This window comes from Cucurbita pepo, chromosome LG12 (assembly GCF_002806865.2).
Source record: "Cucurbita pepo subsp. pepo cultivar mu-cu-16 chromosome LG12, ASM280686v2, whole genome shotgun sequence".
In the NCBI taxonomy this organism is placed as follows: Eukaryota; Viridiplantae; Streptophyta; class Magnoliopsida; order Cucurbitales; family Cucurbitaceae; genus Cucurbita; species Cucurbita pepo.
Genome location: NC_036649.1, coordinates 6,857,433 through 6,884,789, shown reverse-complemented (window position 1 = coordinate 6,884,789; position 27,357 = coordinate 6,857,433). Strand labels below are relative to the sequence as shown.

The 27,357-nt window shown below is 37.6% G+C and overlaps 4 protein-coding genes and 1 long non-coding RNA gene across 5 annotated transcripts; 2 read left to right on the top strand and 3 right to left on the bottom strand.

The window, feature by feature from the left end:
* The first annotated feature begins 167 nt into the window (after positions 1–167).
* LOC111806951 (pre-mRNA-processing-splicing factor 8A) lies at positions 168–11,937 on the top strand. The gene is made up of 26 exons (XM_023692498.1): positions 168–614; positions 1,683–1,806; positions 1,896–1,988; positions 2,160–2,550; positions 2,977–3,463; positions 3,549–4,339; positions 4,454–4,539; positions 4,628–4,810; positions 4,966–5,280; positions 5,378–5,682; positions 5,783–6,237; positions 6,377–6,503; positions 6,737–6,978; positions 7,105–7,228; positions 7,310–7,499; positions 7,594–7,701; positions 7,862–8,115; positions 8,365–8,981; positions 9,067–9,173; positions 9,260–9,514; positions 9,591–10,064; positions 10,199–10,360; positions 10,462–10,659; positions 10,759–11,037; positions 11,168–11,410; positions 11,501–11,937. Exons 1-26 carry the CDS (start codon positions 373–375, stop codon positions 11,690–11,692), a joined length of 7,044 nt encoding a protein of 2,347 aa, XP_023548266.1. The 5' UTR covers positions 168–372; the 3' UTR covers positions 11,693–11,937.
* An 86-nt stretch (positions 11,938–12,023) lies between these two features.
* LOC111806952 lies at positions 12,024–15,113 on the bottom strand. The gene is made up of 8 exons (XM_023692499.1): positions 14,882–15,113; positions 14,076–14,202; positions 13,795–13,879; positions 13,635–13,713; positions 12,886–12,999; positions 12,687–12,799; positions 12,484–12,594; positions 12,024–12,401 (listed from the first exon to the last, which is right to left on the bottom strand). Exons 1-8 carry the CDS (start codon positions 14,985–14,987, stop codon positions 12,282–12,284), a joined length of 855 nt encoding a protein of 284 aa, XP_023548267.1. The 5' UTR covers positions 14,988–15,113; the 3' UTR covers positions 12,024–12,281.
* A 2,548-nt stretch (positions 15,114–17,661) lies between these two features.
* Positions 17,662–19,158, top strand: LOC111806573 (protein LURP-one-related 5-like). The gene is made up of 2 exons (XM_023691942.1): positions 17,662–18,077; positions 18,546–19,158. Exons 1-2 carry the CDS (start codon positions 17,688–17,690, stop codon positions 18,936–18,938), a joined length of 783 nt encoding a protein of 260 aa, XP_023547710.1. The 5' UTR covers positions 17,662–17,687; the 3' UTR covers positions 18,939–19,158.
* Positions 19,159–20,943: 1,785 nt separating this feature from the next.
* Positions 20,944–22,443, bottom strand: LOC111806572 (cucumber peeling cupredoxin-like). The gene is made up of 2 exons (XM_023691941.1): positions 22,076–22,443; positions 20,944–21,384 (listed from the first exon to the last, which is right to left on the bottom strand). The coding sequence occupies exons 1-2, from the start codon at positions 22,263–22,265 to the stop codon at positions 21,044–21,046; spliced, it is 531 nt and encodes a 176-aa protein (XP_023547709.1). The 5' UTR covers positions 22,266–22,443; the 3' UTR covers positions 20,944–21,043.
* Positions 22,444–23,982: 1,539 nt separating this feature from the next.
* LOC111806570 lies at positions 23,983–26,150 on the bottom strand. The gene is made up of 2 exons (XR_002816826.1): positions 25,466–26,150; positions 23,983–24,261 (listed from the first exon to the last, which is right to left on the bottom strand). It is a non-coding gene; the product is annotated as an uncharacterized LOC111806570 (long non-coding RNA).
* Between the last annotated feature and the right edge of the window lie 1,207 nt (positions 26,151–27,357).

Genomic DNA, 27,357 nt, shown 5'->3' with positions numbered 1-27,357 from the left:
TTTACTTTCCATTTCATTTTTAATGGGCTGGGCTTTTTTTTAGAAATGCGGAAGCCCACAAGATTATAATCATTAGGCCCATTGTAAAAAGCCGACAAACTCAAGGGTCGGTTCGTCATTTAACAGGATCCGAGACCCATTTGCCTCCATTTTAGTCCCTTCTCATTTATTTCCCTCACCCATTAGCCGCGCTTCCACTGAGTGGGCAAGGCAGCTTAACACCCTAAAGCCCTAGAAACCGCCATTGAAGAAGCTCCGAGCTTCTTCCTCTTACCAGTTCGTCTTGTATAGAGTTTTCATCTCTGGAACCGATCTGGAGTTTGGAGTTTCGAGGTCTTAATTGTTAGGTTAGATTTAGCTTGGCGACTCAAGATGTGGAACAATGGACAGATTGCACCGCCGGGTACTGGTGGCTCTTCTATTCCGCCACCGCCTGCTGCACAGCCTTCGTACACGGTGTTGCCTTCTCCTGCTGAGGCCGAGGCCAAGCTCGAGGAGAAAGCTAGGAAATGGCAGCAGCTGAATTCGAAGCGGTACAGTGATAAAAGGAAGTTTGGATTTGTTGAGACCCAGAAGGAGGATATGCCCCGCGAACATGTGAGGAAGATCATTAGGTGAGTTTTGTTTATATAAACTGTTCTGAATATTTGAATCTTTATCTTCTTTCTTTCAACGTGATAACTGACGCATCTCTATTTCTTGTTTTTCCTCTTGATGTTTGTTTGGACGAGCTAGTGAAATATTCGAATTAACTTAGCTTTGCTGAAAATTTTCAGAGTATTAGATAAGTCGGTTTGTTAGTCTTTTAGTTTCGATAATTGGACTTGATTCTTCTTGTTTCCACGACTCCAATGTATAGTTTCTTGCTTATTTTTTGGTATTGAAATCCACTTCGTCGGCAAGTTTTTGAAGATCTTCAACACATGTAACTTTCTTCCAAGTCCGTAACTTCGAATGTCTTTGAAATTTAAAGATACTTTTTTAAAAAATTCAGAGTTGTTCTTTGTGCGTTAACTGCTTCGAGGGAAGAATTCTTATGCCTCTTATTATGATACTTTCATTTCTTTATTGCTTCAAGGAGTCGATTACGCTTAACCATTGTGTAGATGATTTTTATTTTTTTCTTCTTAATGAAGTGTATATTACTAGAAACAAGCAAATCGAAATCTTAAATTTACCATACTGCTTGTTAGATTAGTTTGACGAACTACTGAAGAATTCACGCTTCATGCTGTTCAATGTTCAATCTTCATATGAATATTACAATATGTGATATATCTTCTTTGTTTTCAACATGAAACTATAATTTTAGTTTCCATAGGGTTCTGTTGCTGCCCTCCGAAGAGAAGAAAAACCTTATTTGATGCTGTGGTTGTGGTGCTGTTTTGTAGTGTTAGGGAAATTTAGTTGGAAAGGTATCAAAGAACCTCTAATGCCTCACGAGGTTAAGGTTTCTTGGGGTATTATTGGGATTCACTTATTTTTGTTGTTCCTATTGCTCCTTGGGGTTTTACTTTTTGATGTATGTAATTTGTTTCACTATCGAGACTCCTTTATTTTGTTTCACAATAAAGTAGAATAAAAGAAGCTTCTGTTGTTATCGCTAAACAATTTAACTGTAAATGGTTTGGTAGTATGCTGGGTATTCATATTGTATCTAATTTTTATCTTCACTTTGGCAGAGATCATGGGGACATGTCCTCAAAAAAATATCGTCATGATAAACGTGTTTATCTTGGTGCCCTAAAGTTTGTTCCACATGCAGTTTACAAGCTGCTTGAAAATATGCCAATGCCCTGGGAACAGGTATCCTTTGCCTTCCTGTTTTGTGTTGTTTTGGAACTATATTTCTTCTTGTTCTTTTGATTGTTAAACGTAATAGCTTCCAATTACAGGTCCGTGATGTAAAGGTTCTATATCATATTACCGGGGCAATCACATTTGTTAATGAAATACCATGGGTGGTTGAACCTATATATTTGGCTCAGGTATTTTTCTTTCTCCTTTTTTGCCAGATTATTACTGCAGTGACTAATGTTGTATATGAACCTTTCGAGTACAATTAGGATGATAATTATCATGTTGTGCTAGTAGCAATACTATTTGTGATTGACCTCTTTTCTTTGTTTTTTTTTTTGTTTTTTTTTTTTTTAATACAGTGGGGAAGCATGTGGATTATGATGAGAAGAGAGAAGAGAGATCGTCGGCATTTCAAGAGGATGCGTTTCCCACCATTTGATGATGAGGAACCTCCTCTAGATTATGCCGATAATTTGCTGGATGTTGATCCTTTGGAACCAATTCAGTTAGAGTTGGATGAGGAGGAGGATTCTGCTGTTTACACCTGGTTCTATGACCACAAGCCTCTTGTTAAAACAAAGCTTATCAATGGTCCAAGTTACCGGAAATGGCATCTTTCCCTTCCAATCATGGCTACTCTTCATCGGCTAGCTGGACAGTTACTCTCTGATTTAATTGATCGCAACTATTTCTACTTGTTTGATATGGAGTCTTTTTTTACAGCGAAAGCATTAAACATGTGCATACCAGGTATGCCTTTTCATTATCATTTCTTCTAGTATTATATTTATACAAATATGAAATCATGCAGACGCACACACACATAATGCCGAGGAAGGTTGCCTTGATCACTTGAATGTTTGGAGCTGTTGACTGAACTGTCGACTGTTCCATTGTATAGTATCACTTTATTCATAGAAGATTCTGTGGCATCAAAACACACATGCAGATATGAATATCTAATGTTAAAGAAGGTTGTCTTGATCTCACTTGAAATGTTTGGAGCTGTTGGATGAACTTTTAACCGTTTTATTGGACAGTATCACACTATTCATTGAAGTTTCTGTGGAATCTATAGCTTTGGTTTGTAGTCACTAAGATAGGATTCTGTTAGGCATTTCCTTAGCTTGATGTTTTCTTTTTCCATAACTCATGTAATCCATGATGCTTCTTTAGGTGGACCAAAGTTTGAGCCATTGTATCGTGACATGGAGAAGGGTGATGAAGACTGGAATGAGTTTAATGACATCAACAAACTCATAATACGGTCACCTCTTAGAACGGAGTATCGGATAGCATTTCCTCACCTTTATAACAACAGGCCAAGAAAAGTGAAGCTTGGGTTATATCACACTCCTATGATTATGTACATCAAGACTGAAGATCCGGACTTACCAGCATTTTACTATGATCCTTTAATACATCCAATAACCAGCACCAATAAAGATCGCCGTGAAAAGAGAACTTATGATGATGAAGATGATGATGATTTTGAATTGCCAGAGGGGGTTGAACCTTTTTTGAAGGACACTCAACTTTATACAGACACCACAGCTGCTGGCATCTCTCTTCTGTTTGCTCCACGCCCTTTTAACATGAGATCTGGTAGAACACGTCGGGCTGAAGATATTCCCCTGGTTTCAGAGTGGTACAAGGAACACTGGTAGGACTCTTCTCTTTTTGTAAATTTCACTAACTTGTTTTAGTCCTTTAAAATTTCTGAGTTCTTCTGATTGTATTGTGTGCAGTCCTCCATCATATCCTGTTAAGGTTAGGGTTAGCTATCAGAAGTTGTTGAAATGCTTTGTGTTGAATGAGCTGCATCATAGACCACCCAAAGCTCAGAAAAAGAAGCATTTATTCCGGTCACTTCAAGCAACCAAATTTTTCCAGACAACCGAACTTGATTGGGTTGAAGCTGGTCTGCAAGTCTGTAAGCAGGGGTACAACATGCTGAACTTATTGATTCATAGAAAAAATTTGAACTATCTTCACCTTGATTATAACTTCAATCTGAAGCCAGTAAAGACCCTAACCACCAAAGAACGTAAGAAGTCACGGTTTGGAAATGCTTTTCACCTCTGTCGTGAAATATTGCGGTTGACAAAGCTTGTTGTTGATGCTAATGTTCAGTTTCGTCTGGGTAATGTTGATGCATTTCAATTGGCTGATGGCCTACAGTATATATTTTCACATGTTGGACAGCTCACTGGAATGTACAGGTACAAGTACCGACTTATGCGTCAAATTAGAATGTGTAAAGATTTGAAGCACTTGATATACTATCGCTTCAATACTGGTCCAGTGGGAAAAGGGCCAGGATGTGGATTTTGGGCACCGATGTGGAGAGTCTGGTTATTTTTCCTCCGTGGTATAGTTCCTCTTCTTGAACGATGGCTAGGAAATTTGCTTGCTCGGCAATTTGAAGGAAGACATTCAAAGGGAGTAGCAAAGACTGTCACTAAACAGCGTGTTGAAAGTCATTTTGATTTGGAACTGCGAGCTGCTGTCATGCATGATGTTCTTGATGCTATGCCTGGTACCAACTTCAAATTCATATTTTTGTCTCTTCAGTGTGTGTTTCTCTATTAATTTCTGAGCATTCAACCACTTTTTTCTAACCCTTAACTAATTACATATAATGTTTCTGCAGAGGGCATCAAGCAAAATAAAGCTCGAACTATCCTCCAGCACCTAAGTGAGGCATGGCGATGTTGGAAAGCAAATATTCCTTGGAAGGTACTCATCTGCTCTTGCACTCTGTCTTCTGGCTCTTTCCCATGTTTCCTCCATATAGATATTCATTGTACTTTGGGGTTTTCTTCAGGTTCCTGGTTTGCCAGTTCCTATTGAAAATATGATTCTTCGTTATGTCAAGTCAAAAGCTGATTGGTGGACAAATGTTGCTCATTACAATCGTGAACGTATAAGAAGAGGTGCTACAGTTGATAAGACTGTTTGTAGGAAGAATCTTGGAAGACTTACACGTCTGTGGCTCAAGGCTGAGCAGGTTTTTTCTCTTCTTAATTGTCCTCGTTTTGTTATGTACTTGTCCTATTGGTTAGAGTAATGTTTCTGCTGTGTAAATTGTTTGCTCGACCTTCGCTATGGCCTTCTAAGATATTACAATTACCAGCGTTCTTAGTTTCCTTTCTCACCTTTCAGGAACGACAACATAATTATTTGAAAGATGGTCCATATGTCACACCTGAAGAAGCAGTTGCCATTTACTCAACGACTGTGCATTGGTTGGAGTCAAGAAAGTTCTCTCCTATTCCTTTCCCTCCACTGTCTTACAAGCATGACACAAAATTACTGATCCTTGCCTTAGAGAGGTTAAAGGAATCCTACAGTGTGGCTGTGAGGTTAAACCAACTCCAGCGGGAGGAATTAGGTCTCATTGAGCAAGCTTATGATAACCCACATGAAGCGCTATCTCGTATTAAGCGTCATCTGCTAACACAACGTGCCTTCAAAGAGGCAAGTCTTCATGTCTTCTCTTATTTGCATTAATGATTAACTGATTATGAACATCTATCACCTGTGTTCAACGTGTACTAATATGGTACTTTTGCAGGTTGGTATAGAGTTTATGGATCTATACAGTTATCTCATACCGGTTTATGAGATTGAGCCTCTTGAGAAGATTACAGATGCATATCTTGACCAGTATCTATGGTATGAAGGTGACAAGCGGCATTTGTTTCCCAATTGGATTAAGCCTGCAGATTCAGAACCACCACCTCTTTTGGTCTATAAGTGGTGTCAGGGTATTAACAATCTACAAGGTATATGGGACACAAGTGACGGACAATGCGTTGTGATGCTTCAGACAAAGTTTGAGAAGTTCTTTGAGAAGATAGATTTAACAATGTTGAATAGGTAAGTGCTCCTTCAGTTCTGCGTTGTTGACTGTTGAGTTCAAAGGAAGTTCCAACTTCATGAACTATATACTCAATCCTGTTTTCTTGAATATGTGCAGGCTTCTTCGTTTGGTTCTTGACCATAATATTGCTGATTATGTCACTGCAAAGAATAACGTTGTCCTGTCTTACAAAGATATGAGCCACACAAATTCATATGGATTGATACGTGGTCTTCAGTTTGCTTCATTTGTTGTTCAATATTATGGACTTGTGCTTGATCTGTTGCTTCTTGGTTTGACCCGAGCCAGTGAAATTGCTGGCCCACCACAGATGCCAAATGAATTTATTACTTATTGGGACACAGAGGTGGAGACGCGGCATCCAATTCGGTTATATTCTCGTTATATAGACAAAGTACATATCTTATTCCGCTTTCCTCATGAAGACGCTCGAGAACTTATTCAGAGATATCTCACTGAGCACCCCGATCCAAACAATGAGAATATGGTTGGATATAACAACAAGAAATGCTGGCCAAGAGACGCAAGAATGAGGCTCATGAAGCATGATGGTACACCTCTTCCCCAAGTATTTAGTTTATGATATCCTTGGTCGTTATCAATAGGAAGCATTATCTTCCCCATATTTCTCATATATACATATACACATACATATTATTTAGTTAATGAATTTCCCCCTCTTGTGTTCAGTTAATCTTGGAAGAAGTGTTTTCTGGGATATGAAGAATCGTCTTCCTCGCAGTATCACAACTTTGGAATGGGAGAACAGCTTTGTCTCTGTTTATAGCAAGGACAATCCTAACCTGCTTTTCAGCATGTAGGCATCTCTTATTTTGTTCTTTTACCTCTCTTTGCATTTATACGTCTCCTATTTTGAATTTATTCTGTGTTTCAACTTTTCATTCTTTGCTGCTCCCTAAATATTTTATTGAGTACTACTATCCACCAAGATTAATGACTGGAAGCTTACAATTTTCAGCATTTCAAATTACATCTTGTCTCGTCTCATTAGTGCTCTCTATTTATTTCTATTTCTCTTTTTCACGGTAGGTGTGGGTTTGAAGTACGGATACTTCCCAAGATTAGGATGACTCAAGAAGCATTCAGCAACACGAAAGACGGAGTCTGGAATTTGCAGAATGAACAGACAAAAGAAAGGACTGCTGTAGCCTTCTTAAGGGTTGATGACGAACACATGAAGGTGTTCGAAAATCGTGTTAGGCAGATTCTTATGTCTTCAGGGTCCACAACATTTACCAAAATTGTTAACAAATGGAATACTGCTCTGATTGGTACATCTTTGACCATCGTTTCTTTTCTGGTTGGGGGTTGTGGAGGGTGATGTTAACATGTTCATTGATTCTTCAACTCAGTGTAAATTGACTTCGATGTTCCTTTTCTCTCTCTCTTTGTGATAGGTCTTATGACTTACTTCCGTGAGGCAACTGTTCACACACAAGAACTGCTTGATTTGCTGGTGAAGTGTGAAAATAAAATTCAAACTCGTATTAAGATTGGGTTGAATTCAAAGATGCCCAGCAGGTGAAATAATTTTCTATTTGCTGCGTTGTTTTATATTGAAGATGAAAATGAGAAATTTTATGAACTTTGTTATTGTTCCAGGTTTCCTCCAGTTATTTTCTATACTCCCAAGGAAATTGGAGGCCTTGGTATGTTATCTATGGGTCACATATTGATCCCACAAAGTGATCTTCGGTACAGCCAGCAGACTGATGTTGGTGTAACCCATTTTAGGAGTGGAATGAGCCACGAAGAGGATCAGCTTATCCCTAACCTTTACCGATATATACAGGTGATTTTCATTTCCCATGTAGTGATATGCTGAGTGGATAATAATGTTCTTCATCATTGGCTTACATTTGATGAACTTGTCAATTCTTATACAGCCTTGGGAAAGTGAGTTCATAGATTCACAACGTGTTTGGGCTGAATATGCTCTGAAGAGGCAAGAAGCTCAGGCTCAAAATAGGCGTTTGACACTTGAAGATTTGGAAGTAATTTCTATTTCTTCTCTGTTTCCCATTATGCTTTTTTTTTTTTTTTTGGGTTAGAAATCATTTGAGTGAGTCTTGGATTAGATTCTTACTGAATAAAAAGAATATAGTCATGAAGGGCGATAAGCATTTTAATTCTCATGTTGATGGTGTTATGTAGGATTCTTGGGACAGGGGAATACCACGAATTAATACTTTATTTCAAAAAGATCGCCACACTTTGGCATATGACAAAGGTTGGAGGGTCCGTACAGATTTTAAACAATACCAGGTCTTAAAACAAAATCCTTTCTGGTGGACGCACCAAAGACATGATGGGAAATTGTGGAATCTGAACAACTATAGAACAGATGTCATTCAAGCACTTGGAGGTGTTGAGGGGATTCTTGAGCACACGTTATTCAAAGGAACATAGTAAGTTTTATACTCTTCGTTTTAGAGTACCTTAATGCTGTAAATGCCTATTGTGGTACTTCAGATTCCTTCATTAACTGTATTAGACCATAAATTTGCTGCACAATGATATTTTTAGTCTTGATATAAAAGACTGATGAAAGATACTGATGGTTAACACATATTTCATTTGAAAGGATTTGTAATAATTGAATAATTGTTGATTTCATCAATGGAGTATGTGGCTCAGTTTTCTTTTTCTGATTTCAGCTTCCCGACTTGGGAGGGTCTCTTCTGGGAGAAGGCCTCTGGTTTTGAAGAATCTATGAAGTACAAAAAGCTGACGAATGCACAGAGATCAGGTCTTAACCAGATTCCTAACCGTAGATTTACTCTTTGGTGGTCACCTACCATAAACAGGGCAAATGTTTATGTGGGATTTCAAGTGCAATTAGATCTGACTGGAATCTTCATGCATGGAAAGATCCCGACTTTGAAAATCTCCCTCATTCAGATTTTCCGAGCTCATTTGTGGCAGAAGATCCATGAGAGTATTGTTATGGATCTGTGTCAAGTTCTGGATCAGGAGTTGGATGCTTTGGAAATTGAAACTGTGCAGAAAGAAACAATCCATCCTAGGAAAAGTTACAAAATGAACAGCTCTTGTGCTGATATTCTACTCTTTGCTGCCCATAGATGGCCAATGTCAAAGCCTAGTCTTGTGGCAGAATCCAAGGATGTTTTTGATCAAAAACCAAGTAATAAGTACTGGATTGATGTGCAGCTTCGTTGGGGGGATTATGATTCTCACGATATTGAGCGTTACACGCGTGCCAAATTCATGGACTACACTACAGACAATATGTCTATATATCCATCTCCCACTGGTAAAATTTTGATTTTTTTGCTTCTTTCCTTGTGTTAATGTTCGATATGTTCTATACAACTTAAGCAACCATGGATTATTTTCAGGTGTAATGATTGGGATGGATCTTGCATATAACCTGCATTCTGCATTTGGAAACTGGTTTCCTGGATCAAAACCACTATTGGCTCAAGCAATGAACAAGATCATGAAGGTATACTATTCGTATGTAGTGTTCTTGGTTATCAGTCTTGTTAATCTTATTGAAATGTTTGTCACTAATTCCTTGATCTTATACAGTCAAATCCAGCCTTGTATGTTCTGAGGGAGCGTATACGCAAAGGTCTGCAGTTATATTCTTCTGAGCCTACAGAACCATATTTATCATCGCAAAACTATGGAGAGATCTTCAGCAATCAAATAATATGGTTTGTTGATGATACTAATGTGTATCGTGTCACTATTCACAAGACATTTGAAGGAAATCTTACCACCAAACCCATCAATGGTGCCATTTTTATTTTCAACCCAAGGACCGGGCAACTATTTTTGAAGGTCTGTTCTCTTCAGAGGGAAGTCTCTCTTTTTTATTCCAATTATTTTCGTTAACTTATTACTTGGACTTTTACAGGTTATCCATACCAGTGTGTGGGCTGGACAGAAGCGTCTTGGTCAGTTGGCCAAATGGAAAACAGCGGAGGAAGTTGCTGCTCTTGTACGATCTTTACCAGTTGAAGAACAGCCCAAACAAATTATTGTGACTCGTAAAGGAATGCTTGATCCATTGGAGGTTCACTTGCTCGATTTTCCCAATATAGTTATCAAAGGAAGTGAGCTGCAACTCCCATTCCAGGCGTGCTTGAAGATAGAGAAATTTGGTGATCTTATTTTGAAGGCTACTGAGCCCCAGATGGTCCTCTTCAATATTTATGATGATTGGTTGAAGAGTATCTCATCATATACTGCATTTTCCCGTCTAATTCTCATCTTGCGTGCCCTTCATGTCAATAATGAAAAGGCTAAAATGTTGCTAAAGCCAGACAAAACAATTATTACAGAACCCCACCACATCTGGCCTTCTCTCACTGATGACCAATGGATGAAGGTAATTTCATTTTGATCTATACTACCCATTTCATTCTTAAATCTTTCAATTTATTTAATGAATGGGTTCTTATGCTTTTATGATTATCATCCGTATTAGACTTCATTGCTTCATCTTTTCTTTGCAATGTATAGGTTGAGGTTGCATTAAGAGATCTTATCTTGTCGGATTATGCTAAGAAGAACAATGTAAACACATCGGCCCTAACACAATCTGAGATTCGTGATATCATACTTGGAGCTGAGATAACTCCACCCTCCCAACAAAGACAACAGATAGCTGAGATCGAGAAACAGGTACTTTATATTCCATGTTATTGATTAAGATGATGTGTTCTTGTTCTTGCAGTTTCTCTCTATGTTCAATTTTTACGTCTAATCCAATCCATTTCTTTCAGGCCAAAGAAGCAAGTCAACTAACGGCAGTCACAACAAGAACGACAAATGTGCATGGTGATGAACTCATCGTCACAACAACGAGTCCATATGAGCAGGCTGCATTTGGATCCAAAACTGATTGGCGTGTGAGAGCAATATCCGCCACAAATCTCTATCTTCGTGTGAATCATATTTACGTTAACTCAGAAGATATAAAGGTGAGGACTGACATTGTACTTTCTTCCTTTTGTTTAACGAGAGCGTGTTAGTTCACTGTTACTTCTTTTCGGTTGACTTTTGAATCAATGGTTTTACAGGAAACTGGATACACTTACATCATGCCTAAGAATATCTTGAAGAAATTCATCTGCATAGCAGATCTACGGACTCAAATAGCTGGATATTTGTATGGAATAAGCCCCCCAGATAATCCTCAGGTTAAAGAAATACGCTGTATTGTAATGCCACCCCAGTGGGGGACACATCAGCAAGTTAATCTTCCTACAACGCTTCCTGAGCATGACTTTTTGAATGATTTGGAGCCATTGGGATGGTTGCACACACAGCCAAATGAGCTTCCTCAGTTGTCACCACAGGTTCCGTTCATCTTTTCCATTCTCAACTTGTCATCTTTTATGTTTAATAGCCATCTTATTAGAAGGGGTGGCGAGGTGTTATAAATAAGCTTTTATTTATTGATTGGCCTTTTCGTTCCATTTCTTGCAGGATCTCACAAATCATGCTAAAGTCTTGGAGAACAACAAACAATGGGATGGCGAAAAATGTATCATTTTGACCTGTAGTTTTACTCCCGGTTCCTGCTCCCTAACTGCCTACAAGCTAACCCCATCGGGATACGAGTGGGGACGTGTAAACAAGGACACTGGAAGCAACCCACATGGGTACCTCCCAACTCACTATGAGAAGGTGCAGATGCTCCTCAGTGATCGGTTCTTTGGCTTCTACATGGTAAAGTCTCTCCCTCGTATAATTTTCTTGGATACTTTTTGTTTCTTGTGGAGGAGTCGACACTGATACTCGATTGCCTTCTGTTCTTAGGTTCCTGATAATGGCCCTTGGAACTACAACTTTATGGGGGTGAAGCATACAGCAGGCATGAAATATGGAGTAAAGCTCGGAACGCCACGCGAATACTACCACGAAGATCACCGGCCTACCCATTTCTTAGAGTTCAGCAACTTAGAGGAGGGTGAAACAGCTGAAGGAGATCGTGAGGATACTTTCACTTGAAAATTTTGTGGCATCATCTTTATAATCACTGGACTCATTATAACTCCAAGGTTCATAAGTTTTGAATGTACACATGAAACAAACCCCGTGTGTATGCGTGGTTTCAAGTTCAGAATAGGAACCCTTGTAGTACTAATACGACTCTGTAATGGATGTAACGTGTAGCGTAAGAAGAGAACACAAAATCCTAAGAGGTTGTAAATTCTAGTTTTGTAAATTCTTATCGATTATTTTAGCTTTTAATAGCTTCTTTTTACTCTTTCCTCCCTTCCCTCTCACAAGAGAAAAAATGGCAATCTCTTATGAAGCTTCCACTGTAGGGAATCATGTGTAGTTGTACGCTAACAGTATAACAATCAATTTGAATTTATGTATCCATGTTTTTTCTTTTACAAACTATACACAGCTGGAAGGGTTTTTTCATCTACCATGTGAAGTTGCTTCCTGCTTGACGGGGGTGGCCAGCGATACGCTCGGCTAAAATAACATAGAAACCGCTCTCTAATGAGATTTCTTATATTACAGAAAAATCTTTACGATGCCTCAGTATGACTCGAATTCGACCATAATGAGGTGCAGGAGAAACGAACTAGTCCTCAGTATCTGTGTCGATTGGACAAGATCCATCATCTACATTGGCATATGGGTTGAATAAATGCGAGCTAGGATCTGTGCAGCCTAGTACAAGATCGAGTTCACAACGGTCGCCCTGTGGGTATCAAACTCATTAGTTGCAGCCTAAATTTCAAGAATGATGATTATAACTGTTCTATACTAAAGATTTTCCTTACCCCTTCTACATTGAGATTACCAATCATTGCACATCTTGTTATAACAATGTTTGTATCGGGAAATATCGCTCTGTCACACGCACCTTCTTTGCTCAACTCTTCGGCTAGACCCTACCGACATGAGAATTGGATTCTTATTGCGTAACGCTAATTATGGCACGAAAATGTAGAGATCAACATGTTATTTGAAACGTTTCCTATACCTGATTGAAAAAGTCGATTGGTTTGTTTTGCCAAGGCTTGGGAACTTGAAACTGCAGTCTGTATGGACCGTCCCAATCGACCCCGTTCGTGAATGAGAAGATCAAGTTTATAGCTGTGGAAGGCCAGGAAAGTAAATGAGGCAAAGAAAAACGAAACAGTGAGGATAAAGTGAGTTACAGTTCTCGCAGTGCAACCGACCGTGCTTCGGAACACATATTTGGATGGTGTATATCGGTCCATCAGCTTTGCCTCGGTCTTTCCTGAGCATTGCCCTTGGCTCCCCACCACACATTATTGGCTGATTGAAGCCTCCTGCACCATCGTGTTCAATTCATCAATAAAAAATCAGCTCATATTACAGCTTCAAAGAAAATGGGGAAGTTGATGCAAGTCCTCCTAGCCTGCTATATAACTCAAAAGCATTACAGACTTCAATCATTAGTAGTGATGATCTAAAGCCAACAAAAACTCGTAACGATTCGAAATTAATCCAAGTATCTAGTTCTTTTCCTTGTGTTGGAGTATGTTTGGAGAGGGGGACGAAACATTCCTTGTAAGGGTGTGGAAACCTCTTCCTAGCAGATTCGTTTTAAAACCTTGAGGGGAAGCCTTGGAAGGAGAAGCTTTGGAAGGGAAAGCCCAACGAAGACAATATCTGCTAACGGTGGGCTTGGGCTGTTACAATTGGTATTAGAGTTAGACACCGGGCGGTGTGCCAACGGCCCCCAAGCGGGGTGAATTGTGAGATCCCACATTGGTTGGAGAGGGGAACAAAATAATCCTTACAAGGGTATGAAAACCTCTCCCTTGAAGGGAAAGTCCAAAGAGGACAATATCTACTAGCTGTGGGCTCAAGCTGTTACAGAATCTAATGGTATCGCGACAGAAAATCGATGAAGGCACGGACTTGAGCTATCATAACAGAATAATGGATATCAGGGAATTACCATTAAAAGCAATCCCAAAATCATCATTTGGAACCAGCTTGGTCGCAGCTGGATTATAGAACAGCTTGAGCTTCTCACCCTATCAAATCATAGAACCAATGCAGCCTTCTCAGATTATAACCAACAAGAACCAACAAATTACATGAGCTATTATCCTTACTGAAGTCGGAGGTAGACCATTCACAGTTTTCCAGTACACCGGCGCCCGTCCGAGCTCAAACAAAGCCCAAGATGGAAGTTTAATCCTGACAAACAGTTTGCAAAAACACCACAACTTCAAATCATCAGTCCTTAGAAGATTGCAATAACTAAACCAACGGATTTCAATGAACAAAATGCTAAGAACAACGGAACAATATATGATCATTCTCATCATTTATCTCATTCAATGCCTGCTACACACATAGACTCAACTGTGAAACATTATAGATTTACTCATACTCTTTCATTTCCTCTGTTGGAGATGCTTCAACAGCCACAGCAGCAATCACCTTCCCGACCGTCCTAATTCCGACATCCTTCTTCTTCAAAATGCCTCGCGGTAACGACGAACCGAAGAAACTAGAACCTGCACAAGAAGTAGTAAAGGAACTGAATGTAAAATGATTTCTTCCTCTTCTGATTCAAGTTTCGATTAAAACCCTTCTTGAACTTGAAAACACTACAATAGCAAGTGATTCTATGTTCGAACTCCTGTAATGTGTGAAATCCCACGTCTGTTGGGGTGGAGAACAAAACACCCTTCATAAGGACGTGGAAACCTCCCCTAGTAGACGCGTTTTGAAGTCTCGAGGGGAAGCCCGAAAGAGAAAGCCCAAAGACGACAATATCTACTAGAGGTGGACTTAGGCAGTTACAAATGTCATTTCCCGAACATCCAGCAAGTGTGGGAAACATCAAATATTGATAACAGATCAAATTTACAGTAGCCATAAGATTAAGCTTTTGAGTTCAATGGTGGTTTAGGGTTTAACACATCCGTTGAACAATCGCTGCTATTATATTCTAAAAAGTACACTACAGAAAGTGGGAAAACAAGAATCATTCAATTAATCGCTTATTCGAGGTCTAAGCATAGCCGATTTTTGCATTGAATAATTCAGATGAGTACAAAGAACATGAATCAGATTCCCCAATCTTGAACTGTAAATGTTGAAAGTAGGATTCGAATTCCCCATTAACCTAAGAATCCATGGAATCAAATGAAGCAAAAAGAATTAGAAGTAGCAGACTAGGAATTTAGTTACCCTGATATCGGGTAGATTGTGGGCATGATTCTCCTCTGCGTTGGGTTCTTATGGCGAGAGAAGTTTGCAAGGAAGATGCATAGATGGGTGTGTTCGTTGCCGCCATTATCGACAGCTTCAGAGCTTCGATTCAGAGAGAGATGAAGCTCAATGGGATATTTGAGGCCAGAATTGAAGCGGATAAAAAGCAGAGAAGATGAAGAGTTGGTTTTTATTTTATTTTTAAAAAAAGGGAACGGAAGAAATGATTTATAAACACAAATTTTGGGGTTAATTTCGATTCTTTCGTAAATATCTTGTTTCACTTTCAAAACCCCTTGATTTTTTTGTGAAAATTGACACGATTTGGTTGCAAATTTGAATTTTAATGCACATTCTTCTAGTTTGTTCATAAAATATCTAGATTTCATATCATTACCACCTATCAGAGATTTTTAGATTTTCCGAACATTTTTGTTTTTTTTCACTCTAATAGTCACTACAATATTTGAATTTGACAATTGGGCCGATAAGAACAGCTACGACTAATTTGTATTGATGGATGTTGCTATATTTCTTGGTAATTTGATCGTTAAAAGTATGTTTTCATGTGTGAGATCCCACATCGGTTAGACATGGAAACAAAGCATAGTGTGGAAACTTCTCAAGAGTATACACATTTCAAGACTATGAGGCTGACCACCATATATAACAGGCCAAAATGGATATATCTATTAACAGTGGGTTTGGGCTGTTACAAATGGTGTCTGAGTTAGACATCAAGTGATGTGCTAGCGAGAACGCTGAGATCCTAAAAAAAGGTGGATTGAGATATCTCACATTGATTAGAAGAGAAATGAAACGTTCTTATACAGTGCAGAAACCTCTCGTTTAAAAAAAAAAATCCATAAAGAGAAGTGGGCAGTTACATCATGTCTTTATTCAATTTCTCTAGTTGTTATATTAATAAATCTCAATACTATCTTAAATTAAAAAAAAAATTATTATTATTATTTTTAAAAAATCATTAATAAAAAACAAAAAATATTCTTGTCGTTAATACTGTCTTTAAAAAATACACATGAAATTTAAAAAAACAGTATTATATAAATAAAAAAAATTCAAAAAATTATTATTACTTATGATATGACAAAAAGTTCTGTCCCCCTTTCATAAATTATCTCTAAATTTTTTAATATTAATTTTAAAAATTGACATGATTTTTCTTTTTCCAAGTCAACAATTGCATAAAATAATATTTTTAAATAATATAATTTAAAAATATTAAATTTAACTTTTTAATACTCGAAATCAATACAATTTTATTGAACGTGAATCACCCAATAACCATAATTATTGAGATTAATTTAATGTCTTAAATCACGAACATTCAAATAAAACAAAAATATACCAAAAAGTTCGAGAAAAAAAGTAATATAAATATAATTAGTTTACCTAATTTACACTTAGAAGTTATAATCACCCTTTTAGTGGGCCATAAGCTATAATGGTAAATTTTGCTTTCAAATCTTCTAGAACCTAACCTTTTTAGATTTCAATCATTATATAATTACATTAATAGGTTAAATTACAAATATTTATTAATTTTAATTTTAAGTTAATTCTAATTTTTTTTATTAAAATTAGAAATTGCAATGAAAAAACGATGTCGTTCTAATAATATGAAAATTAAAAGCAATAATTTATTTATTGTCTATAATAAACCTACAAATATTATGGAGTTTTATTTATTAATAGTAAATAATTTTATACAAATTTTCCAATATATTTTTTTTTTATGTATAAGGAAATCAAAGATAAATAAATAAAATAATTTATTATAACATATTTTTACACGCCTTCCAAATGTAGTTTTCAGAGATAAATAAATAAATAAAACAACGTTATTTTATTTTTTTTTTTTTTTTTATTTAAGGTAATGCATTAAAGCAATAATAATTTCATTTTTTCATTACCCTCTACCAAAATATAATAAATAATAGCTCAAGAAACAACATAACATACTTTTTAAAATTTTAAATATATTTAACGTAAATAATTATATTATATTAAAAGTTTAAGATCAGACAGATTTTTTTTATTTATATATTTACAGGACATGAAGTTAAAAGTTGAAGGCTCTATTAAACATCATATTTAAATTAATATTTAGGTTTAGAATAAAAAAATTAAAAATTTATGTTATTTTTTAAAATTTATTTAAAAAAAAATATTCAGACATGATCTTAAAAAAAAAATTATGATGTTAAGAGTGTTGCTCTCTCCATTTCGGTGATGCCTTTTGGGGAAGCTCAAAGCAAAGCCATGAGAGCTTATGCTCAAAGTTTGAACAATATCATATCATTGTGGAGAGTCGTGTTCGTCTAACATGGTATCAAAGTCATGCCCTCAACTTAGTCGTGCCAATAGGTTGGTAAATCCTCAAATGTCGAACAAAGAACTCCAAAAGAAAAGGAGTCAAGCCTCCTCGAAGGCATAGTAGAAAATGACTAAGACTCCAAAGGAGTCAGCTTTGATTAAGGGGAGACGTACTTTGTTGGAGGGGAGGTGTTGGATGATGAAAGTCCCACATGAGCTAATTTAGGAAAGTTTATAATCAAATAATACTCTCTCTGTTGGGGTGAGACGTCTTTGGAAGCCCAAAACAAAGCCTTCAAAGCTTATCCTCAGAGTGGACAAGGGAGAAGAACAATATCTTAGATTTTTAATCAATAAAATATTCAAATTATACGAAAAATACTGTTTATATGCAGAAGTCTTTTAAAATTGTATTATTATCAGATTCCATTTATTAGTATTGATTTTCATGAGATCCAGAACTCACCGCCCAAAATATAAATTCTTCCCATCTTCATCTCGTCGCTCTCAATTTCGTCTCCTTCCAGTTAACGACCTGCAATTACTGAAGCTCTTTCACATTCTCTGTTGTTCAGTTGCAGAAAGGAAGCTTCTAGGCTTGCAGAAGAAGATGGAAGAATTAGGCGTAATCGTGGATGATACCTTCGTGTATAACGAGGAGAAACATCTCACTGTGATGAAAACCTCTCTCTTCTTTGCAGGCGATGGCTATACTGTCTATGATTGCAAGGGCGAGCTCGTGTTCAGAGTCGATTCCTACGGTCCAGATGCGCGCGAGAAGGATGAAATCGTTCTCATGGACGCGCAAGGCAAGTGCCTCCTCACTGTTCGCCGGAAGGTAATACTAATGCCTCTTGCTTATTTCCTCCTTCATTCTCGTTTCTGTTTTGCCTATTTGAATCTCTACTCGATTCCGTAGTTTTTAGAATCGTTTCCTCTGTTCTTGTTGAGATTGATGATTCTGGATCCGATTCCTTTTCCTCTGCGATTCACTCTGGTTGTTTTCTGGTTTTAATTTCTGTGATTCCACTCGGCGAGTTACTCCATGATTTTAGTTGCTAGATTTTGAATTTGTTGCCTCGGAAATGAGATTCTGGATTTCTTTACTGCAACAATAATCGAGTGCGAACAGTAATGGAGTGCGATTCACTGAGGCGCATCGAGCGGAGAGATCTGGCTCGGTTAATCCTCATGCTTAATCGAAGCCATTTGTGATTCAGTTTTCATCGTTTATTTTCGATTTCCATAGTTAAACTGTAAGTGCACCAGAAAAATCGATGAATAACTAGAAACAAATGAAAAACAGAGGCCGAGTTTACATCACCGGTGGGAAGGTTTCGTAGGTGAGAGAACGGAAGGACAGAAGCCAATCTTCAACGTGAGGCGGTCGTCGATAATCGGACGGTCTAGCATGACGGTGGAGGTGTTCAAGGGTTCCGGCGACGAGTACCAGATCGAGGGGTGTTTCGGTAACCGCAACTGCACGATCTTCAATGCGGCAAAGGAACCAATGGCTGAGATTAAACGCAAAGTAGATGCTACCACTAACGTGGTGCTTGGGAAGGACGTCTTCTCTCTCATCCTCAAGCCAGGCTTCGATGGGGCCTTCGCCATGGGGTTGGTGCTCATCCTTGATCAGATCAACGGCGACAGTTTTGACGACGACGGTACTGAAATGGATCCCACCGCAGGGGATTAGACCCTTTTTCATTTTCTTCTTGGATTTTTCTCCTTTTAGAAATAATTCTGCCCGTTGATGGAAAAAGCCCCCAGGGGCCCACCAGTGCATATCATATGCATTCGCCTTCCCTCTTTCTTCTTGGCATGTATGTATGTATGTATGTATGGGTATCATATTATGGAAACGCACGGATAATAATTAGTAAAACAACATGAGTAATTTAGGTTAAATTATAAAATTGGTGTAAAAATGTTTATATTATTATTATTATTATTATTTAATGCATTTGAAGAACTTGGTAAAATAATATTTAGAAAATTGATAATTATGATTGATGGAATTGGGTAACCTAACTCCATTAAGTTTAGATATTAAACCAATAAATTATAAGCATGGGTGTTTTGTTTTCACCCATATGTATAATGAGAAGATACCCACTTATTATATGGGCCCACTCCTTTTTTCAACACCACACAAATATCTATGGTTATTATTATCACTACAATATCATCACTCATATATTATTTTTTTAATTTCCAATGAATAATTCAAGCCATTTTTTTAAAATTAATATATATATATATATATATATATAGTTTTAAATTTTGACTATCAACTGTGAGAAAATAATTAATTAAAAGTCAAATAGTTATTAAATGGGTCAATTTTTTGAGTTTACAAAATTGACTTTGATTTTTTTAAGAACATATATGACAAAAGAAAGAATAAAAAATCATGTGAAAAAAAATCAGTGGATTCATATTGCAAAGTAAGTAAATCAAACTTTATATTAATCTTCAATTTATAATGAGTTTCCAAAAATAAATTTCCTAATAATATAAATAAACAAATAAATATACGTCTAATATATGCTTAAATCTTTGATATGGCTCACAAATTGTGTCAAATTTAATTACAAAATTTTAATTTCATTTAGACCACTTGTTACCATGGTACTTTGATTTGTTGTGCAGCACTCACTTTTCCAGTGAGTTAAGCCTATTCATTCTTGTGTCTATTCGTTCTTGCGAGTGCCTATTCGTTCTTGCATACACTTACTACTTCCCAGCAACGAGTGTCTATTCGTTCTTGCGTACACTTACTTCCCAGCAACAAGTGAGTGCCTATTCGTTCTTACTCCCCAGAGTTAAGCCTGAAGTAAGTTAAGCCTATTCGTGAAGTAAGTGCAACAAGTACTTTCCAGCATGAAGTAAGTTAAGCCTATTCGTGAAGTAAGTTAAGCCTATTCGTGAAGTAAGTTAAGCCTATTCGTGAAGTAAGTTAAGCCTATTCGTGAAGTAAGTTAAGCCTATTCGTGAAGTAAGTTAAGCCTATTCGTGAAGTAAGTTAAGCCTATTCGTGAAGTAAGTTAAGCCTATTCGTGAAGTAAGTTAAGCCTATTCGTGAAGTAAGTTAAGCCTATTCGTGAAGTAAGTTAAGCCTATTCGTGAAGTAAGTTAAGCCTATTCGTGAAGTAAGTTAAGCCTATTCGTGAAGTAAGTTAAGCCTATTCGTGAAGTAAGTTAAGCCTATTCGTGAAGTAAGTTAAGCCTATTCGTGAAGTAAGTTAAGCCTATTCGTGAAGTAAGTTAAGCCTATTCGTGAAGTAAGTTAAGCCTATTCGTTAAGTAAGTTAAGCCTATTCGTTCTTGCGTCGCTATTCGTTCTTACTTCCCAGCATCAAGTAAGTTAAGCCTATTCGTTCTTGCAAAAGAAAAATTTCGAGAGTTTTGAAAAGATTTGAGAAATTGCTTAAGCCAACCAGAATTCTCTAACTTTAAAAATTATTATAGTTTTTAATACAGAAGAATGGTTGAAAAAGGTTTTTATATGATAAATTATAAAATATTTATATGTGGTGTGAAATTGATAGTATTAATTAATTTATTTATTAAAATTTTAAATTATCATATCTGGCATATTAAATTCTTAAAATTGAATAGATTAATTCTTAATTTATTTATAAATAATAAAAAAAAAAAAAAAAAAANAAAAAAAAAAAAAAAAAAAAAAAAAAAAAAAAGGGACAAAAATGAGCAAATTTATTGGAAGACAAAAGAAATGGAATCCCTCACTATCTGTGGACTCTAAACAATCTGACGTTTCATTATGAAAAATGCAATCTAAAAGAGAGCCATCACAACGGCGGAGAAAGTGAGATAAAGGGTTGCCGTCACTGCATTGGCGGAGGAAGGCGACGGCGGCGGTGATTGTGAGGCAGGCACGGGGGGTGACATCGGACCACCGGCAGCGGTGGCGCCGACATTGATGGCTACCTTTTGGCCAAGCGAACAATGTGTGCCAATAGTGCAAATAAAGTAGTGCATGCCCGTGCTGTTGAGCGCCACCGTCACCGGACCTGTCGTCATGATATCTCTGTCGCCGTTCTCAAACTTACAACCCTCAAACGATTCTTTTGATGATACTTTTAGTACGCTGTGCGATCCTGTTGTGAAGGCAAATCCTGCAAAAACAAAACAAAACCAATTATATTCAAATTCAATACTAATATAACGGTAGTTTAATTTACGGGTTGTTGATCATGGATTTATAGATCAGGATACATCTCGAGGTCAGCTAATTAAGGAGTTGATCATGGATTTATAGATGAGTTATACATCTCGAGACCGACTGATTAAGGGGTTGATCATGAATTTATAGATAAGGAGATAAGGAATACGTTTCGAGGTCTCCAGGCCGGCTAATTCAAGGGTCGATCATGGATTTATAAGTGAGGCATCTCCAGGCCCGACTAATTAAGGGGTTGATCCGGATAATTCAAGGGTCGATCATGGATTTATAAGTAAGGCATCTCGAGGCCGGCTAATTCAAGGGTCGATCATGGATTTATAAGTGAGGCATCTCGAGGCCTGCTAATTCAAGGGTCGATCATGGATTTATAAGTGAGGCATCTCGAGGTCGGCTAATTAAAGGGTCGATCATGAATTTATAGGTAAAGAATACATCTCGAGGCCGACTAATCAAGGGGTTGAGTTGATCATGGATTTGTAAGTCAAGAATACATCTCGTAATTAAGAGAATGGTCATGAATTTTCTCGAGGATTGATAATTAAGGGGTTAATCATGAATTTATAAGTAAGAAATACATCGAAGGCTTTTGAAGAAACTAAAAGCAAAATTGATCGAGGTCTTACTGAGTGAATCACCGACGGAGAAGGTGTTTTTGGCAGCCCAGTCGGAGTAGAAAGCAGCGCCGCTGGGTGGAACAGTCCAACCGGTGGAGCCGCCAACATCATGAGTGGTCTGAGCGGTGGCATGTTGAAGAAAAAGCACCGCAAGTAAACAGAAAAGGAAAGGAAGAGGGGCGGCGGCGGCGGCGGGCATGGCTGAAGTGAGTTAATAATATAAGAAGCAGTGTGTGTTGTTGTTGTTGATTGTTAAACGGAGAAAGGGATGGAAATTTATAGAGAATAAAGTGTGGAAAAGTATGAAGGAGGAGAATGGGCAAAGGAGGAAAGGAGAGACGGCGGCGGCCGGGGAAGGGGGAAGGGGGGAGGAAGCCGGTGGGGCGGTCAAAGTAAACTGGTTACAACTTGGATTTTTGTTTTGGAAGATAAGAATATAAACAAAGGAGGAGGGGACCACACCCCAATTAATTGCCTTCATTTCTTTTCTTCCTTTCCCATTTGTCACACCAACGTGTTCAAAACTCCACCCTTCTCTCATGGGTCCGACTCAATAACCTTGACTTACTCAAAATAGTTATTATTAAAATTTTCAGTTGTTATTTATTGACGTGGTCAAAATAGTTATTTTAAACTTGATTTAGTGAGTAAAAATAGTTATTATTCATTGACTGGTTAAAAATAGTTATTATAAGTTTGACTTATTAAAAAGCAGTTATTATTAGATTGAGCTGCTATGTGAGTCAAATTCTATAAATCGTTGAAGTTTTTAAAGGGTTGCCACAGTCTTGTACCATTAGATCGTAACTTTTAAAAAAGAGTTTGTCTAGTAATATGATATTGAATCTTAACATGACTAAAAGTATTGTACCACAGTATTGTACCACAGTATTGTACCACAGTATTGTACCACAGTATTGTACCACAGTATTGTACCACAGTATTGTACCACAGTATTGTACCACAGTATTGTACCACAGTATTGTACCACAGTATTGTACCACAGTATTGTACCACAGTATTGTACCACAGTATTGTACCACAGTATTGTACCACAGTATTGTACCACAGTATTGTACCACAGTATTGTACCACAGTATTGTACCACAGTATTGTACCACAGTATTGTACCACAGTATTGTACCACAGTATTGTACCACAGTATTGTACCACAGTATTGTACCACAGTATTGTACCACAGTATTGTACCACAGTATTGTACCACAGTATTGTACTATTGAATCGTAACATGATTGACAGTATTGTACCATTGAATCGTAAAGTATTGTACCATCGAATCGTAACATGACTGACAACATTGTACCATCGAATCGTAACATGACTGACAGCATTGTACCATTGAATCGTAACATGACTGACAGTATTGTACCATTGAATCGAATCGTAACATGACTGACAGTATTGTACCATTGAATCGAATCGTAACATGACTGATAGTATTGTACCATTGAATCGAATCGTAACATGACTGACAACATTGTACCATTGAATCGAATTGTAACATGACTGACAACATTGTACCATTGAATCGAATTGTAACATGACTGACAACATTGTACCATCGAATCGTAACATGACTGACAACATTGTACCATTGAATCGAATCGTAACAAGTTAAGGAGAGTTCGTCTCGTAACGACGAACAGTTTTGTACCATTAGATCGTAACGTGTTAAGGAGAATTCGTCTCTATCATTGGATCAAATCATAACGTGTTAAGGAAAATTCGTCTCTATCATTGGATCGTAACGGGTAAAGGAGAGTTCAGCTCGTAACGTGACAGACAATTTTGTATCATTAGATTGTAACGGGTAAAGGAAAGTTCAGCTCGTAACGTGACAAACAGTTTTGTATCATTAGATCGTGACTAAATTAAATGCTATATTTTCCGTTGACTTCCCTAAGTCTCCTCTTTCTTTCTTTTAGGTTTTTCCCATTTCGTGGAAGCTAAGAGTTGGTGAGAAAGTTCAACCTATCAAATCTCCTTACATTCATGGAAACACAATATTCTTAAAACAAATCAAGCTCAAAACAATGCTTTCACATACTAATAAAGATGTTGTCCTTGGTCTTGTACATCTTCATCTCAAACTCAGTGGAACGATGTAACTAGGATTGTGTTCGTATCTACATCATAATACTCGAAACGTTCATATGGCAAAGCTGACTGGGACCCTGAAAGGAAAAATCAAGTGTACAGTTACCACGATTATTCAGTAGCTAATAGTACTAAGTGAGCAGTAGCAGCAATCCCCAAAATGAATGTTTACCACTAGTAGATATTGTCCGCTTAAGCCCATTACATATCGTCGTTAGTCTCACGATTTTAAAACACGTCTAGAGAGGGGTTTCCGCACCCTTATAAGGAATTTTCTGTTCCCCTCTCCAACTGATGTGGGATCTTACAATTTGGCAGTGCAAGTTCTGATGATGTCCGAGGGAGTCAGGAGGGGGAGATAGTAACCTCACTTTCGTTTTTGTTCCTTCTGTTCTAAGCCTCGATATCGTGTTTTCCGTCGTGCTTTGTATGTCTTCCTTTTCTGTGATCGTTCCAAAGGATGCCAATTCTCTTATCCAGCAGCCCCATTTTCCTCAATATTACAAACGTCTGCCTTTTCCTGTTTCATACAGCATGAATCAATACCTTTCTCTGCTTCATTGGAGATTATCTCACTCGTTGCCTTGGAGGCTCTTCCTGTGGTGGAGTTGCTTTGCCTTCTCACTAATCCTAGCAGATCTCCTGGGTATTTCACCAGTACTCCAATCAAAATCCGATACTGCAAAGTCTTCCGAATGCGATTTCAAGTACTGCTCAAGCTGTTTTCTATTACTGATCTCCTCGCCCGTGGGTGCTACGAACATAATATCATTCTTCCTTGGTGTTCCTCCCTTCTTAGGTAGGAAGAAGGGTTGAGGATTGTGTTGAGGATTATTGGGAGTGAGTCCCACATTGGCTAATTTAGGGAATGATCATGGGTTTATAAGTGGGGAATACTATCTCCATTGGTACGAGGCCTTTTGGGGAAGCCCGCAAAGCCATGAGAGCTTATACTCAAAGTAGACAACATCATACCATTGTGGAGAGTGGTAATTTCTAACATGGTATCAGAGCCATGCCCTTCAATAGAATCCTGAGTCTCACGTAAGCCATGAGAGCTTATACTCAAAGTGGACAATATCATACCATTGTGGAGAGTCGTGATTCCTAACAAGAACTGATATAGAACAAAACATGAAATATCACAATTGCAGCCATTGGAGAAACATTAGTTTTGTAAAGACAGGGCATGGGTGATTTTTGTATATCATTCAAAACAATATTGGCAAGTTCTCTATGCAAAACTATGGAAGAAACAACAAATTATTTCAGAAAATGGACCTCGTTCTAGGATCAATCTACGGGCCAAAGCTTAAGTTTGAAACTATCAATCCCTCGTCTTCATTCCTTATTACATAATCAGACTTCTTTCTCCATGAACATCTGAATCTTGTACCTGAAATCACGGCCTGAAGCATTATTGCCATTACTCCTCCCCTGTGATGCAGAGGAGTAGCGGCGGAACCAAAGATACCGACAGAAAACACTCCGAAAGGCAGAAACCATCACCACAAGCAGCAAATTTCAAATCTAAATGCATCCTAAATAAGGGAAAATCCTAATCATAAAGCCCTGCAACGGCAAAGAGCGATTACATCGAAGAACCCTAGAACTAAGAACTCAGCAGAAAGCAAATTTCAGAGTATAATTTACCAAAGAAAATGAAATTCAAGCAAAAATTAGAGACACACAGAAACAGAATCAACATAAAAACAAGAGTCGAAAGCTTAAAAACGAAAAAGTTAGAAGAGAAAAGAGAGTGAGAAACACCATTTCTTCCAAGCTTGAAAAAGGTACTTCATGTTTAGCTCCTTCAACTGGGTTTTGAAGATCTTCCTTAATCATCTTTCTTTCACTCGCTCGAAGAAATCGTTCGTCTTAGGTACGCTTTGTAAACGCCTTCGATCGTCAAATAATCATCCATCCACAACTAAATTTACTTGAACCATTTAAGATAGAATTATATACCATTGGGCCTTGTTATGGGCTTCTATAATATATATATATATATATATATATATATATATATATATACATCACATACTAGCTCATCTACAATAACTTCTCTTGAATTTTCAAAACTTATGTCGCTCAATCCCCACAGGGATAGAGAACCCATCGTTGTCTCGGTTGTGTACTGGAAGCTCTAGGGAAGTCGGAATATGAGAGCACTCATCTTGGGGTAGGCTTACTACTTAGATGCTTTCAGCAATTATCCACACTTGGCTACCCAGCGTTTATTGTGGGCACGATAACTGGTACACTAAAGGTGCGTCCTTCCCAGTCCTCTCGTACTAGGGAAAGGTCCTCTCCATGCTCTAATGCCCACACCGGATATGGACCGAACTGTCTCACAACGTATATATATATATAAAATAGTTAAACCATCTTTGGCCGGAGTCTTGAACCAATAATTTTTGGAATGATCTATTGAGTCATACTCGAGTTATCAAGTAGTGAAGATAGAGGACGATATGGTAAAACATCCCTTCTGTGTTCTCCCCTCAACAAACCAAGAAATTGTGCCCACGTGGAAGATGGTATGAAGTAACATCCTAAAAAATTTAAGATTTTTATGAGACGAGCTTGCCACATGGCTCTTCCAACCCGACAAAATTTCTTTTCCTATAGCGATTGTCCAACTTGTCATCGAAAGGTTGAGGGCGACATCCATGCCCTATGGAAGTGTAAAGAAAGTAAAAATATTTAGTCTACTTGGATCTCCTTCACGAAACTAAGGGTGTTAACTTTTGAGGCGAAGAATGAGAGTGAAGCATCCTTATAGGAAGATCCCGCTACAATGGGCGTTATACATCACTAAAGAGTTAGACCATGGATGAAGCATCGTTCTCATGATGATCCACCAACAACATGACCCACTCGGTTTGCCCAATGAGCGATCGTTAGACATCACTGAAGAGTTAAAACAACTAACTTAGCATGCACTTGGGTTTATGATTTGTTTTATTTGTTTCCTTGAGACAAGACAATATTTCCATTTACTACTCGTTTATATCGTGCATCTGTACTAAACAAAGACTTGGAATTTTCAACTCCACGTTAATAATCAAAGTTAAAATTTAAAAAACAAAAGTTTTGAACACAACTTTTATCTTTAAATTATATCAGTCACACTATAGTTATGAAACAAATGAACAAGCTTGTTTGATTCA

Excerpts from the sequence above, each read along its gene's own strand:
- LOC111806573 (XM_023691942.1), top strand. The coding sequence starts at position 17,688 with ATGAGATCCAGAACTCACCGCCCAAAATATAAATTCTTCCCATCTTCA. Across the intron at positions 18,078-18,545 it reads TCCTCACTGTTCGCCGGAAG|AGGCCGAGTTTACATCACCG; the intron begins GTAATACTAATG and ends AATGAAAAACAG.
- LOC111806572 (XM_023691941.1), bottom strand. The coding sequence starts at position 22,265 with ATGCCCGCCGCCGCCGCCGCCCCTCTTCCTTTCCTTTTCTGTTTACTT. Across the intron at positions 21,385-22,075 it reads CTCCGTCGGTGATTCACTCA|GATTTGCCTTCACAACAGGA; the intron begins GTAAGACCTCGA and ends TTGTTTTTGCAG.
- LOC111806952 (XM_023692499.1), bottom strand. The coding sequence starts at position 14,987 with ATGGCGGCAACGAACACACCCATCTATGCATCTTCCTTGCAAACTTCT. Across the intron at positions 14,203-14,881 it reads ACAATCTACCCGATATCAGG|GTTCTAGTTTCTTCGGTTCG; the intron begins GTAACTAAATTC and ends CTTCTTGTGCAG. Across the intron at positions 12,800-12,885 it reads AATATGTGTTCCGAAGCACG|CTATAAACTTGATCTTCTCA; the intron begins GTCGGTTGCACT and ends GGCCTTCCACAG.
- LOC111806951 (XM_023692498.1), top strand. The coding sequence starts at position 373 with ATGTGGAACAATGGACAGATTGCACCGCCGGGTACTGGTGGCTCTTCT. Across the intron at positions 1,807-1,895 it reads TGCCAATGCCCTGGGAACAG|GTCCGTGATGTAAAGGTTCT; the intron begins GTATCCTTTGCC and ends TTCCAATTACAG. Across the intron at positions 1,989-2,159 it reads AACCTATATATTTGGCTCAG|TGGGGAAGCATGTGGATTAT; the intron begins GTATTTTTCTTT and ends TTTTTAATACAG.